Source organism: Emys orbicularis, chromosome 1 (assembly GCF_028017835.1).
Source record: "Emys orbicularis isolate rEmyOrb1 chromosome 1, rEmyOrb1.hap1, whole genome shotgun sequence".
NCBI lineage: Eukaryota > Metazoa > Chordata > Testudines > Emydidae > Emys > Emys orbicularis.
The window spans coordinates 21,826,521-21,842,431 of record NC_088683.1 but is presented as its reverse complement, the minus strand read 5'-3'; the positions used below and the strand labels follow the sequence as shown (position 1 = coordinate 21,842,431).

The 15,911-nt window shown below is 40.8% G+C and overlaps 1 protein-coding gene across 1 annotated transcript in view; it reads left to right on the top strand.

Annotated features, from left to right (window-relative positions):
- LOC135895444 (semaphorin-3D-like) overlaps positions 1–13,652 on the top strand; it is a 40,980-nt gene extending 27,328 nt beyond the window's left edge. Inside the window, exons 6-7 of the mRNA XM_065423556.1 lie at positions 935–1,074; positions 13,177–13,652. Of these exons, the coding sequence (XP_065279628.1) occupies positions 935–1,074; positions 13,177–13,605 (569 nt within the window). The 3' untranslated portion in view covers positions 13,606–13,652. The remainder of the gene's footprint in view (positions 1–934; positions 1,075–13,176) is intronic.
- The last annotated feature ends 2,259 nt before the right edge of the window (positions 13,653–15,911 follow it).

Sequence of the window (15,911 nt, the reverse complement as noted above, 5' to 3'; positions counted from 1 at the left end):
AATTACTTAGATGTTGCACTAATATAAACTCAATCCTGAGCCCCAATATGGTGGCAAAAATGGAATGTATGGCTAGCTTTAGCAGCTAGGTGGGTATTTCCCCTGGTGCTGTAAAACAGGTTCAGATGGCCTTGTGCCACCCCACTTCCAGCCCCTGGCAGATTAATAATAATAAGTATTAATAATAGATAATAATTATATTATGATAGCACCTCCCAGCTCCAGTTGTGACTGGGGCCCTATTGTGCTAGACACCGTACCAACAGAGTGCAAGAGGCAATCCCTGCTCTGAAGATCTTGCAATCTAAATAAACAAGACAGACAAAGGCTGGGAGGGGAAACAACAGCACAGAGAGGTGGAGTGACTTTTTCAAGGTCATTGGCAGAGCCAAGAGAAGAAGCCAAGTCTCCTTACTTCTAGTTCAGTGCCCTATCTGGAACACACTGAGCTCCAGCAGTAACTGCCTAGTAGATGACCACTAAAAGGGAGTGATTTCAGATAGCCTTGAGGCTGCTCTAAAGTATGCAGGGTGCTAAAGCGGTCCCTGGTGGCTCTCAGAATTGATGGAACTACAACCAGCACTTATGGCTACCCCACCTCTACTCTGCTTAGTCTCCACTGGGTGCACAGAGGATGGAGCAGAGGAAAAATGCAGGTAAAATATTGAATTCACCAGCAGTGGCTGTATCTCTTTAAACTTAAGTAAGTCAGTGGTACAGATTGTATTAACTGCTCTAAAAAACAGTTGCATTGGAGGAAAGTTAGCAGCTGCCTCTAAGTCCTAGCTGTTAGATTTTAAGCTAAAAGTTAAGTTTCCTTTTGCTTATTTTATAATTCACTTGCTCCTATAGCATCTGTTCTGAATCAGTCTATTTTATCATTGCTTTAAAAATCAGGTCAGGGTTAATCTTCTGTACCATGTTTGCTTTCCAGGCATTAGTCATGAAACTGCTGATGAAAAGGTGATTTTTGGCATTGAATTTAATTCAACTTTTCTGGAATGCATTCCTAAGTCCCAGCAAGCCTCTATTAGGTGGTATATTCAATGCTTTGGAGAAGAACATCGAGAAGAGGTAAGTTATAGGTATCAAGGCAAGCTTCCTCGGTGGAAATTCAGCTGAGTATTCGAAGGCAGGAGTTATTGGGATTAGTAGATGTTTTCCTTTTCCTTGCTTCACCTTAGGGATCACGTAGCGTTCTGGTATCACTATTTAGGGCATAAAGAGGGTGGGAGAGAGGCCATTTGCACTGTACTACAGGCAGATTTATTTTATTTATTCTGATTTATAAACTCATTCAAAAAAAAAAAAAAAAAAGGGCGAGAGAGAGAGAGAGAGAACCTAACCTTTGCTCTAAGCACTCCTGGGTGCATTTTAAAAAGAAAGACTACTCCAGTAACACCTTTTCCCCCAATAATTAACACATGGAATAACTCAGCAGCCAAAAACATATTCAGAATTTTCTGTTCTCTATAAGTTTACATACCACCCTCATCACGCTAGTATCTGAGAACCTTAGTTCCTGGGGGAGTTAATTCCACAGTCTAGGACCAGCACCCGAGATGTTTCCTGCCTTACAATCTTTATAATTTCCCATGGAGTCCTCTCACACTAGTGAAAAACAAATGGGCACTAGAGCATGTCCTGAAGGTCAACACACTGGGACTGGTTTGGACTGACTTTCAAACCTAAGGACCCCTCACAGAGAATGCCTTTTGCCCTCATACAAGCTATTTTTCATTTCAGGCCACTCCCTACCACCTGCGTAGTCATCACAACTGTGGTGGTAGTGAAAAGGGGGAGGTAAGTTGGTCGAAGGCTTTAGATGAGCTTTATTGTTCAATGTTCATCCCAGATGCCTTTGGATCTGAACCAGATCGAATTGTTTTTTGTTTTTTTTTTCAAGTTCAAGCAGAGTTTAAATATCAGAGTCTTACAGGAACTATTAAATATACACCAGGGTTTATGGCTCAGCCTTCCATTGATTGTGGGCACTAGCAACTCTCCCATTGACTGTGATGGCAAGATTGATCTCTTCCTTTCTAAGGGCTGAGAAATTCCAGCTGTGGCTGATTTTTGTGAGGTTATAGCCCTGTATCAGGTTGCAGAGGACCCTGAGCACCATCTGGGCTCTTTGGGGAAAAGTGGCCATGTGGGAGGCCACATGAGAGGGCTATGACACCAGTAGTGGCCCATGGAGAGTAGTGACGGGTGCTAACCTTGGGAGTCAGATAATCTATTTTATGTGCAAGTAGCTCAGGCTGCAGCTGCTTTTCCACCACAGGAGCTGGAGGAACAGGACTGTCTGCAGGCCCTGGCTTTGGGGTACTTTTGTTGTATCAACCCCTACATACTCAAGCTTGGCAAAGTGAACTTCACCACTGAGCATGAGCACATAACAAATGTATTTATATATCTAGCATGTCTCATGTCCCAGGCTTAAAGCCTTAGGTAAAGGTTGTGATGAGTTCCCCGGGGAGCAACCTAGAACTGGGGTATCACTGAGCCTGTCTTACCAACCTGGGCTCCCTCTCACACTGTGATGCTGTGACAAGCTGCAAGGTCCTGCACTCACACAGCCACCCACAGGCAGGGACACACTCAGCTGAGTTACATGAATGCTTTTGCCATCCACTCATGAACCAACAATACAGAGGCTCCAGCCAATGCCCCCCAGCTCCCCAGCCTAAAACCTCAGAGCTGTACTGTCTTGCCCTGATCAGAAGCGTGACCAGTGTAATTTTATTATCCAGTCTGCCCCTCCCTCAATGTGGAGAGGACATGCACCAGCCCTTGTTCCTGAGTAGATTTCCCTTGCACTTCAAGCAACACACTGTTTTAGGTAAAAAATATAAAACAGATTTATTAACTACAGAAAGATTTTAAGTGAATATAAGTACAGATCAAAGTTGGTTACCTAAGAAATAACAAGTAGAAAAGCAATCTGAGTTCCATTAAACTAGCCAGGATTTAAATCAAGCAGTGTCTCACCATGATGGTATAGTTCCTTTATATACTAGCTGGGGTTCTCCTTTCCAGCCTGGGACCACCTCTGCAGTTCAGTCTTTGTTTTCTAGACATGTTTCCAGATGTTGTGTTGTGGGGGGAGTGAAGCCAAATAATGAGGTTACTTCCCCCTTTTATAGCTTCTTCCAGCTTGCTGGAATGATCCTTTGCTATGACGTGAGTCAAGCAGCCTCCATTGTGTACGTGCTATCTCTGGGAGGTTTACATTATATACAGTTCCTGGGGTAATCCTTGTGCGTGTGGGTATTCCCCTTAATGGGCCATCATCAGTTTCTGGCTGCCCCATTGTTGTACCTGAAAGGCCGGTTGTGGGTGTTTCCAACTTCACAACATATTTCAGTAACACACAGCAAAACTTCATAACTTCATAACTTCAATGACAGCACATGCAATCCAACAGGATATTAATGTTCAACAGATTAAGGCTTTTAGAATGATATCTCACAAGGCATACTTTGCACAAAACATAACATAATCGTATGGGAGTGCCAGAGTGTTGCTTTGGGGGGCAGAGTGTCACAAAGGTATAGTGATTTAAAATTCTGACTTTGACATCCATCAATACTTGAAAAATTATATTGTATTTTGATCAGCAGGCCTGCTGGTATGTCTTGAGAATGGCCAAAGAACACCAACAGACACAGGTGGCTAAACTGAGAACTGTGCCATGCATGGCTTGGAAGACCTATATTTATCACTCCAGAAATATTGTAATTCTTGCCCTAATCGTTCTATTTTTGACTCTCTTGTGCAGGAAGTTGTATTCCTTACCTCACTAGTGGCCCTCTTCAGAAAAGCGCTTAAGTATATGATTACATCCAACCCAATTTATGAAAACAACTGAGCAATTATTTAAGTCCCATTCTTTTCAAAGGGATTTATGCACATGCTTAACTGTGTTCCAGGGAACTGGAACTGGGGTTTAGATGAGCCACAGTCATTATAAAAACAACCTTTCACCTCTGTAATACCTAACCAAGGTTCTCAAAAGAATTTACAAACATTAATTAACCAAATATTACATCTGAAGAGGGTTTATTTCATAATGATAATGTTTAACACCTCTTAGATCTGAAAGTGCTTTGCAAAGTTGGTTAAGCACGATCACCTTCATTTTTCATGTTGGGAAACTTAGATACAACAGGGTTGGTGGGTTACTAATGTCCATTCCTGTAGCTAAATCAGGAATTGAAACTCCTGGCTCTCTGTTGATGCTTTAACAAGACTAGTTTTCCTCCCTGGATTTTGTTCAACCCAGTTTGGAAAAACACAGATTTTGTTAGAAATCGAAGACTCAATCGGTGCAACTGATGGTGGGCAAAACAAAGATGTCTTTAAAGGACCTTTCCATCTCACATGTTCTTGGAGCTGGCTTAAGGCCAAACTGGCCTTTGGTTACATGAGAACAGGCTAAGGGCTGGGCAAACTTTCACCAACTTGTAATAGCCCCAAATAGCCAATATGCCAGAATGCTCTGGCCCCACTCCCTAAGCCGGGCCATGAGAACAGGTAGTGTAGAGTGAGCCATATAGGTTTTATGCCACCCAGGGACTCCCCTACACCACAGGATTCCACAGCTGGTTCAAAAAATAGAACCAAGGATCTGGCATGAAAGGCATAAGGGGGGGTGTGCATAAGTTTTATGGCACTTGCATCTCTAATATGCACCCAGCACACATTTGCAGCCTTTCAAGGCAATGTTTACTAGGCTCGCACTATGTAAACAATCTGACATGTTTATATGAGAAAAGTCAAGTTTTGATAAAATGCTACATTAACCATTGGGCACATTTGAGAAGAAAACTCTCCACATTGTTTTTCTGTGTTATGGATGTTAACTACAAGCAAAGAGTTTCTTATCACAAGCTGCCAGTATATCCATGGGAGTATACACATGATGTTTTATCTTTATAAACTAGATGCTGGAGCTCATGTTCTGGATTTTTTTTTCTTATACTTTTTTTCCCCACCAAAGTCCCCAGCCAGAGTCCTTTTTTACTTACAAGATCGTAGCAATTAGAGATGGGATAGACCTATTAGCTCATCTCCATCCTTGCCGGTGAATGCTTGTTCCTATGTTCCATCTGCTAGTATTTTGACCCAGTCTAGTTTTTCTTATCGTAAGCAATGGGGCAACCATTTTTTCCCTTTTCAAAATCATCCTGATGGTGCATTTCAAAACAAAACAAAACAAAAAAATTTCTTTCTTTTAGAGAAACAAGGTGGATGAGGAAATAGCTTTTATTGAACCAACTTCTGTTGGCAAGAGCTCTGTATAAGCTTGAAAGCTTGTCTCGAACCAACCAAAGTTGGTCCAGAAAAAGATAATACCTCATCCACCTTGTCTCTCTAATATCCTGGGACCAATACAACTACAATGCTGTTCTTTCTTTTGTTATTTTTAAAGATAAAGAAAAAAATAATAAAGCTGCATTTTCAAATTGGGTACCTAAAGTAAGGTCTGTAAATTCATGTGTAGCCACCTAAATAAATCAGCCCGATGTTAAGAGATGCTGAGCACTCACTACTCCTGTTGGTGTTTGGCATCTCTGAACCACAGGCTCTTTTTATTGAGATGGTCTAGCTTTGGGCACCCATGTTTGAAATTTTCCCTCAGTGTTGGATACCACACAGATGGCCTCTATAGAAAATCCAAAGATAGAGAGATATTAAGTTGAGGGGTTTTTAATGCACTTTACTTTGACTAAAACACCATATGTAACAGAAATAAGGTAATTGTATTTAACATGTAGCCTGATCTTTGCTCAGTCAATACCTTACCATAACTTTTCCCATTACAGTTCTATATTCCGCTCTCTCTTCCTGCGTTATATTTCTCTAATAACACTGTATGTTATTGTAGTGCATGTCTTAAAGGTATAACTTATTGTGATGACGATACCATGCTTTGTGAATGACTCAGTGCACCTGGAAACTCAAGTTACAGACTTTTAGTTGAAGTGGTGTAGCTGGAATGTTTCAGCAGATCTTTAAATCTCACTTTACAAATAGATGGTTACGCTTTGTCCATGACATGCAATACAGCTTCCTGAGGGGAGAGAAAGGGCAAAATCCAGACTAGATTGGGAGCCTTTGGCCCAGCAGGATGTCTCCTGCATTTCACCTTTAAGGTCATGGTTCAGAATCCTACTTCCAGTCAGAATGGCCTATGGGAGGGGACAGGATCTCCTGTGGTACAGGAGCTGTCACCAGGTCATTCTGCTGCCAGGGGGAGTGCGTTTCCCTGCGGTTTGGTGGGTCATGAGTCAATTATCTGGTACTTTTGTATTTAGTGTTGCTCACGCAATTGATCATGTTTATTCCCATATTTGGAAGGTTAGTCACTGACTTGTCGGAGAACATTTTTGTGACTTGGATTAATAAAAAAGCCTGTACATCATTTGTTCGTAAGGCTTTAATGTGCTGAATTTCCTGCAGCTTAAACTCGGCTGTTTGTTTATTCCTTTTTAAATTCCTATGTGTTGTGTTATGTACATAATAGGTGTCTGGGCCAGAAAAAGCAAACCCAGTGTTCCCTGCAAAGCTATTAACATTGGCCTCCTATGGTTTTTAAAAATATTCGTCTGTCTCTGACCCAGAGTCTCCTGTGGCCACAGGTTTGCCAGGCTGTCATGTCCCTTTCCATGGGACATAGCAAGCCATATGTTTTGAAATGACAGCCTATTCATTGATATGGTTTAACTCCTTGCATGGTGTGGGCGATGGAAGTTAACCCACTGGGGAGCCTCAGCATATTTCAGCTTCTTCACCAGCAGCTCACTCTTTCCCACTGTCCCACCGCATGTTCGCTGGCTGATGTTAGCCATGGATTGGGCCATCCAGCCTGGTTGGTAATCCTCTTTGAAAGGTATGTGTTTGGTAGGACACTGAACTCTATTGCTGTGGTCACCATATTGGAGACAGGGATGCATTTTTTCCCTAGGTGCATTTTGCCCTGGTTGGAGGGATTGCGCTTCAGTTGCATCTGGCAGTTATCTCTGTTTTGTGGTGTTGATATTTTTGGTGGTGAATTGGTGAGTGAGGCGTTGGTCTTTGTTGGTTTAGTCAGTGGCTGATGATTTTTGTGTGATTGCAGCCTATTTTCTTTGGCCACAACGTCATGGGCATGAGTTTCTGGTGGTGATTGTAGATAGATTCTGTGACTATTCAACCCCAAACCCAAGAGTCAGATGAAAGCAGAATGGAGAAGAGGGCTAAGTTTGGCAGAGAATAGCAGTTATGGGCATAGACCTTATTATCGAGTAAAGATTTAAGAATACACCATCCTGTATCAAGCCCAATTATTTGAGAAGCGAATTTTGTCTTGGGGGCCCAGTGAATGGTGATTAGTGACAACTCTGGGCCAGATTGAAATACACACTGCCCGGCAGGGATGGAATGTCATAGTAGGTAGTTATTGACTAATTTGCTGTTGAATTTAATTAAAGGTGCAGCCAATTTGCTTTTTACCATAAGTTAGTGGTGTGATGTGCTTTCTTGGGGAAATCTCCTGGTGTTGACAGCAGGGTCAACTTACTCTTTAAAGGTTTGAACTGTTTCATTGACCAATGATTCTTTCACACTTCTATTTTACTTTAACCAATTAGGTGGTGGTGGTGGGTTGTTGTTGTTGTTTGTTTGTTTTTTAATTCCTTGAAGTCCATAAATCAGACCATTATTTTTTCCACAATTTCCAAGAAAAAATTATATCCTGAGCTGAGATATGCCATGTGGAAATTCAGGGAGATTGATTTGATTTGGGTAAACGTAGGGTGGGAGTTTAAAAATTACCCTTCCAATGGGAAGTTAGCTTCAACCTTGCCTATAGTGGAACTGATGTCTCTCCATACATAATGACATTATGTCCCAAAAACCGAAGAAGAGCTCTGTGTAAGCTCAAAAGCTTGTTTCTCTCACTAACAGAAGTTGGTCCAATAAAAGATATTATCTCACCCACCTTGTCTCTCTATTATGTCCCCAACACATTTTTCATTTTTCCTTTAGATTTTTAAGTTCAAATAGATGTTGTAAAAAAGTGTTTGAATTTAATTATTATTTTTCTCAATATAATAGTATCAACATGGCACATAATAAAAAGATCCACGTTCTCAATGGAATGATGATATAGGCCACTGATAATGAAGACCAAGGAGAATTCTCAGTAAACGCTCCCTATTTTTGTTTCTTCCACCCTTTCTTTGTTCAGTGGTAACATTTAACCCATGGTTAGCTCAGCTTTACCTCTAGTGCTTTTTCACATGTTGATTGATGAGGGAAGGCAGGCTTTGAAGCTCTATCTTCTCACAGACAGGTGCAATGTTTTAACTGTGAAAGAGTTGACATGTGAATTATTTGTAATAAGGGAGCCATCTAAACACACCATTTATAAAGGACAAAAGATGGTGACCTAACGTGATGCCATGCCACTTTTGAATCCTTAGTTGTTTTCCATCTGACTGTTTCAAGATTTGCCATCCTTATGGCAATGCATGTTTCCCCCCATTGCTAAATTCATGCTGTAAAAATCAAGCAATTAATATAAATGAACCTCTTATTCATTTGCCAGGCATTTTCTGTATCTGTGCTCTGCACGTTTTATTTAATATTTTATATCAAGGATCAAAAACTATTTAAAAGTTGCTGAAAGAATATACAGAATGCTGTCCAACTCTGCTACCTTGTCATTGAGAAGATATAGCATGCACACTGCAACCTATTTGCAGGCTGAATCAAAGCAACTACATGACGCCAGAAAAGTTACGTGGATAAATGTTGATTACTGCTTAATTTCTGTGGCTCACAATATTGGCTCTGATTCAACAAAACACTTAATCATATGTTTGGCTTAAAATACCTGCTTAAAGTTAATCACATTATTGAATTGGAATCTCTGGTCTTCTGAATTGCTAAAAAAAACTTGTTATAGCTCCAGCAGAATGATTGGTTATGATATGCTGAAAAATAATGAAACCACATATGACAGAAATAAAACGATATCTCCTACGTAACCAGGCTTTTCACTATACTCAAAATTTAATAAAACATGTTTTACGTCTGCAGGTCAGGAACTAAAGAACAAATTAAGTATTCAAGTGAAAGGTTAAAGATCTACTACCAAGTAATGAAATGCCAGGTGTTTATGAAACTCCAGAGTCCTGTGGGGGAAAAAGTAGAGAGTAAAGTCAGGAAGAGTTCTGAACCTATGGGTAAAACAACATAAACAGGATACCAAAAAAGAGAAGTGGGAGGGAAAACAATAATGAAGTGTGGCTCAGTATGTGTGAAATCAAAGCCATAATTTCATCCTGTCAGAGAATAAGAAAGGAATGAACAATGAAGACACAGAAAAGGAGGGGGTGACAGTCACCATAATTCAATAATCAACATGTAAATGGGACGTTGAATAAGAACCTTATTAATTAAAAGTAGAAGTAGAGATGGATTAGGATTAAGAGACACAACCACTTTAGTGGTGTTAGCCTGTGGTGTGGGCTCCCAAGGAGAGTGATGGGAACCTCAGTGTTTAGCACATTTATAACTATACTGTGTCAAACTGCATATGAAGGCTACTGTATTACAAATAACACATGGTAATAATTAGTACAGAGATGGACTAAGTGACCAAACAGCTACTTTCCAATTCTAGATTCTTCAAGATCCTCCATAGCTCTGTCCTTCCTTTTACCTGACAACAGGCTGAGCCCCACTGTGGTTTCTTTGAACCAGTGTACAGCCAGCTTAGCCAGCCAGCTGGAGATTCCCTTACTGTAGGAGGTCTGACGTATAGCCAATATACGGCGACCAGATAGCAAGTGTGAAAAATTGGGACACTTTTTTGCGGGGAGCTATAGTTGCATATATAAGACAAAGCCCCTAATATTGGGATGGTCCCAATAATATCAGGATGTCTGGTTACCCAAAGCCAATGTAACTGGCGCTCTGCCACCCGAATCAGAGATGTGGCCAGCGCAAGCTGTACTCTGGTGATCCCCAGCTGGCAAACAGCTCTTCAGAGGACATTGCAGCTGGGACATAGTGTAGAACAGCCCTCAATCTGCTCAAAACTATGGTGCCAGGGAGCCACAGGATGCCTCTTTGAAACTCCCTTACCTGGGCTCAGCAGTGGTTTGAGCCTCTTGTCTCTTATTGTGTCATCTCTTCTGCTCCACCAGCGACACCAGACTTTTCGCCCTGGTCATCAACTTTACTCACAGCCCTCTTTGCACTTTCTTGCACACTAGTCCCTACTCCTGGCATGAGCTGCTTGCGCTTCTATGAAAAGACGCCACCTTCAACTCATTCAAGCCCCTTTTTAAGATCTATCTTTGCCATTATGCCTACATGAAATTAACCAGGTTAAGGCATGTTTTCCCAGAATTATTTAAAAACCTTTCCTCATACTGCCATACCCATGCTGATTAAATGCATAATCTTGGCCTTCTAAGCACCTTGGAGAAGGCATTCTGTTTTCTTTCTGTTTTGGAAGGCACTTAAGAATACATCTTTGGGTGGCCTTAGAAATAATCATAGGAAAAAATGAGGGAACCCTTACCCTTAAAATAGGCCTTTTCAAAAACTTAAAAGATCTCCTTCACATTCTATCTTTACAGGATACCAAATGTTGTGGTATCACTTGACACAATATAATGCCATGTCTAGGTGAAATTTTCAAGAAAGCTCACTCGGTCTAACTCTACTCCTGTTGAAATCCATATGGGTTCTAATGGCACCAGAGTAAAGGCCAATGCTGAGCAGTTTTGAAAATCCCACCCTATATTTCTCTGTCTTCCTCAGCTATCCAGCAGATATCCATGTCAATGTTTCTTAATTAGTGGGTCACAATCGTTATGGGGGGAACAAAGGGGGGATCATGAAAGGCAATTGGGGAGATGGGGGAGGTTTGTGAGGTATTGAAAATTTTATTATAATCTAAACCAAAGAAAATCTCTCTCCACCATTGCCCACACAGCCTTACTTTTCAGAGTCAAGTATTGTCTCTCAGCAGCGTGAAACACACACACAAATAAATTATATAGGCTTATCTTTGTTATCATTGATACATTTTTATTACCTTACAGTAAGCGCAAGGGGTTTGCAAATTTTTTTTACTTCAAATAAGGGGATGCCATCCTGAAAAGGTTGGTAAAACTGCCCTATGTGATAGAATCTAGCGAAGGAAAAGACTTATTGAATTACCTAGTCCATCTCCCCGCTATTGCAGGACTGTTAGCTGCTGTAAATGTACTTGTATTTTGACCATGACTAATTTAGTTTAACTCAGACAAACTTTGGGGTTGTATAGTGCCTGGTATCAAAAGATCACAAAGCACTTGCCAGACACTTATTAAATAAGCCTGACTTCCCCCTTGTGATGCAGTCAGTATTATTGTCGCCAATTTATGAATGAGGAAACTGAAATCCGGAGCTGCCTTGCCTCAGGCCATATTGTGTGTCCATGACAGAACCAAACAGAACCCACCAGTAAGCCCCAGCTGAGCCGAGTTCCGTTCAGTAGACCACCCTGCCTTTCTAGTAGCTGATGTGTGCTCTCTGAGTGGGTCATCAATGGCACACAGGCAGCTGCACATATCTGGCTGAAGAGTGCTTCAGCTAGTATGGTAGCAAGCCAGGCAAGCAGGACTTATATATATTATTTAGGGATGAAGAATTGCTTACAGATTTTTCACATAAAAACAGTGTGTAGTCTACCCACTGTGAATACAGTTAATTTACTCATCTTTATGCTTCCCTGATCTTCATCCTCTGAAATATGCTGGAAGGGCAGATGTATAGTCTGGGACGTTTTCCAGATTTCTTTCTTTTTTCCCAGTGAGGCGCTCAGCACAATAGTGAATTAAACAGGATCCTTGTGTATTATAACAATGCCACCAGTGGTGCTGAAGATGTGCTTAATGTGCATGCTGCATTGTGAGCTAATCAAACTGAACCACAATCCCTTCGCTGTTATTCTCCCCTGCAGCTTCTGTGTGGCAGCAGAACACTACTGCACACTCTGTGAAGTGCCAGCTTCCTTTTCGAACATCAGCGCTTCATAGGGAATGTACCCTGGGGTATGGAATTAGAGCAAGGGATTGGGAGTCAGAGCTTTACTCACAGCTCTGCCACTGAGTCTTTGTGTGACCTTGGGCAAATCACTTAGCATCCATGTTTCTCCATCTGCAAGGATCCTAACATATCAGTGCCTCAGAGAGGGATTGTGAGGCTTAATTAATTTTGTAAATCACTTGTAGGTTACCAGATTTGCAAAGTAGCAGGTACCAATTGCATTGAGCCACCAGCACCCCAGTGGCTAACATGTCATATTGTGCTAGATATAGCAAGTATTTCCACAGCCTTCACAATCTCAAGTACAATTCCACAAATGCTGCAGTGAATAGGGTACATAATGCACAGAAATTCAGCCTTAGCTTTAAGTCTCAGTTTTTTTCTAGGTTTTCTCATTCACAGATCCTGAACCCTACATGATAAAAAAATTGCACTGGGTTTTAGCTCCCTGAATCTTATTCACGTTTTTCTGCTCTCACTTACAATGGTATAAATGAAGCATAACTACATTGAAGTTAAGAGAGTTTACACTGTTGTAAACCCAGTGTCAGATCAGAATAAGACTTATTGACTTAATTGTTATTACTATTGATTTATTATTTGTATTGTGGTAGTGGCTAGGCACCCCAGCCGTGGACCAGGACCCCATTGTGCTATGTGTTGTAGAAACAGAATAAAATGATAGCCCCTGCCCCAAACAGCTTGCAATCTAATGGGATTTGTCCAGCTAACTATCCAGCTCTTGCTTCGAGAAAGTAGGCTACCTTACCCTTGTTTTGGTCTGTTTAATTGTATTATTTCTTGGTGACTCTATCTTCTCAGACTATATGTACCTTTAACTAAGGCATGCTGATGAGACTATAATTATTAATTGAATAGTAGAACTCTGAAATTCAAATGGTTCCATATGCATCTGTCTATCTAAGGTACTTATATGCCAGTGACCTAGAGGTAAAAGGCTGCATAGTCAGTCCCTGAGCCAACCGTCCCCTCTGTCTCCTCTACTCCCCACCTAACACATACTCAAATTTTATTTTTCCTGTGCTTTTAATGCATTGTTTTCTGCTTTGTCCAATCTCACAGCTGAAGGCTGACGAGAGAATCATCAAAACGGAATACGGGCTGCTGATCCGCAGCCTGCAGAGAAAGGACACAGGGGCGTATTACTGCAAAGCACAGGAGCACACGTTCATTCACACCATCGTGAAGTTAAATTTGAACGTCATAGAGAACGGGCACATGGAAAGCACTCAGAAAACGGAGGACAAAGACAGATGGATGAGAGATTTGCTTACTGAGTCGTGGCTGAGGTACAAGGATTACATCCAACTCGTCAGCAGCCCCAGCTTCAGCCTGGATGAGTATTGTGAACAGATGTGGCACCGGGAGAAGCGGCGGCAGCGGAACAAAGGTGGGGCAAAATGGAAGCACATGCAGGAGATGAAGAAAAAGCGAAATCGAAGGCACCATGAACCTGTCAGCAGCCCACATGCCAGGCCTACATCTACGTAGTTTTATATTCTATTTAAAGAAAGGACGTTTAACATGCAAAAATACTGTGTTCTGTTTTGTGCATCCTTCCTATTAATTAATATTGCTTCACACTGAGATTAGATAACGCACAGTCATTATTAGTCTGTATATGACTGCACTGTAATACTGGAATACTTTAGCAAATGGCAAGTTCCTTATTTGAGCATCGCACTCAAGGCAATAATTCCAAATCTGGGTTTTTTCCCCAGAAATTCAGATTTTTTAGCTAACACTTAGATCACAAGAAGCTGATTCATGAACATGTGGGTGTTTCACAGCTTCCCTAGCATAATTTTTATATGTGATTTAAAGTCTGTGTTATAGTGCATTATTAATCATTCCACCCCAGAGATGGCTGCAGTTCAGGGGTATGTGGATGTATTTGTAAAAGTGCTTTGATCTTGTAAGGATGGGAGGTGCCATATAGATACAGGCCATTTTGTGACAGATCTGCAAAACTATACTAAATTACCCATTGGGCATATATTTAGGTACATGGGTGGCATTTGCTGGCACATAGAAGCAAAGCAAAAAAATCAAATTAAATATCAGTTTAAGAGTAACGCTCGTTTTCCCCATAAAAAATGTAATCACATTTTAAGAGGAGGAAATATAGAGCTTTATTCATTAGGGCATAAGCAGCCTCTAGTTTGCAGTCCATCTGCTGAAATGAAATGTTGACTCAAATTGAAACTGCCAGCAAGATACTCAAGAGTAAATGTCCTAAGCAGCGCGTGGGAGGTATGTGCACAAACCCTATTAACAAATAATGGGATTTCTGCCTTCACCTCTATTGTCTCGCTGAAGATTTTACCCTGAATGTCTCCACTCACCTCTACAACTCTAACCCCCGGCTGGCTTCATTTTCTGGAGTATGGTTAGTTTGTTGTGGAAAAAAAGAGGAGCGGAGAACACACACGCACAAAAACCCTCCCAAACTTGATGACAAAAGACAATGAGGGAAACATATTTGGTGACAGAAAGAAACTGACAGTGCTCTTACGCCAGGTATAACAATGGGGAGAGAGCAGACATTCCTCAGACTTGTGTATTTGTTTTATAAAAGCTCTTGTGTATTTCAAACAAGGCATTGTGTTGTTGGAATTAATACTATTTTATTAGAATTAAATAAAAACAAAAAGAGCCCACATGTAAATAAACAGAAGTAGAAGTTAGAGATGAGCAGCTTTGCGATTTACAATAACATCATTTGTAAAGTGTTCCTAGTTTTACTTTCTCTCATTAATAAGATAAATCTTCTTGTATGAGCAAGAGACACTGTGCTTCCTTCAGATCTGATTTACACCAGTGTAACTCCATTGGCTTCATTGGACTTTCTCCCAATTTACACTAGTGTAAGCAAGATCAAAATCAGGGCTATTGCCTCTTCTCATGCTTTGCAGCCCCTCTCCCCCACTCTACCAAACCTCCCCCTTTCTGCCTTTCACGCCTCTTTGAGTGTGAAATGACAAATTAGCCACTTCCTCACATGGAAGAAAGCTTTGATGGATACTAAACCGACAGACTTTACTTGTTTCTCATGCATTCTACATGTCTTGAGAGCAAAGTCTGTGGGAACGCCATGTAATTGGTGTGCAATTCATTAAGGAACCAAGAACTTTGGCTCTGCATGCTGGAGATTATCCCTATCCGCTACCCAATGTGTGTGTGCATTCAGTTCCTGATCAATAATTGTGTCCATACAATCTGTGCCATTGTACATTTCCTTTCTGATAAATGATACAAATATGGTGATGTGTTTTTCAGATTGTAGAAAGGAACCTCAGCTGACTCAAGTTCTTGTAGAAAAAAAACAAAAAACTAAAACAGAATGTGCATGTATTGTATAAAGCCAGGGATATTGTGTCATTAATTTTAGATTTTTTGTTTTTTCTTTAAGAGATACATTAGTTAATTAGAAGGTATTAGGTAGTTTGTGTACAGTACTTTGATAGTGTACTCTGCAAATGTTAAATATTATAAAAGATGAGAGGGGAGTTTCATTATACAGGACATTTAATCAAAGAGACTGATGTTCTAGGCTTTTATTAGTAAGCTTAGTCCTTACTACTCTGAGTAGCCTATTAATGTCTGTAGAACTTTTCACAGTAGTAAGCATTATGCTCAGAAATCAGCTTGTACAGCAATAGCACCTTAGGCCAAGATTTTCAAAAGTGACTAGTGATTTTGACTGCCCTGATATTTGATGCCCAATTTGAGACTCCAGAAGGGGTGTTGTCCTGTAAATATGAGGTCCCTTTAAGAAATCTCAAGTTAGACACCCA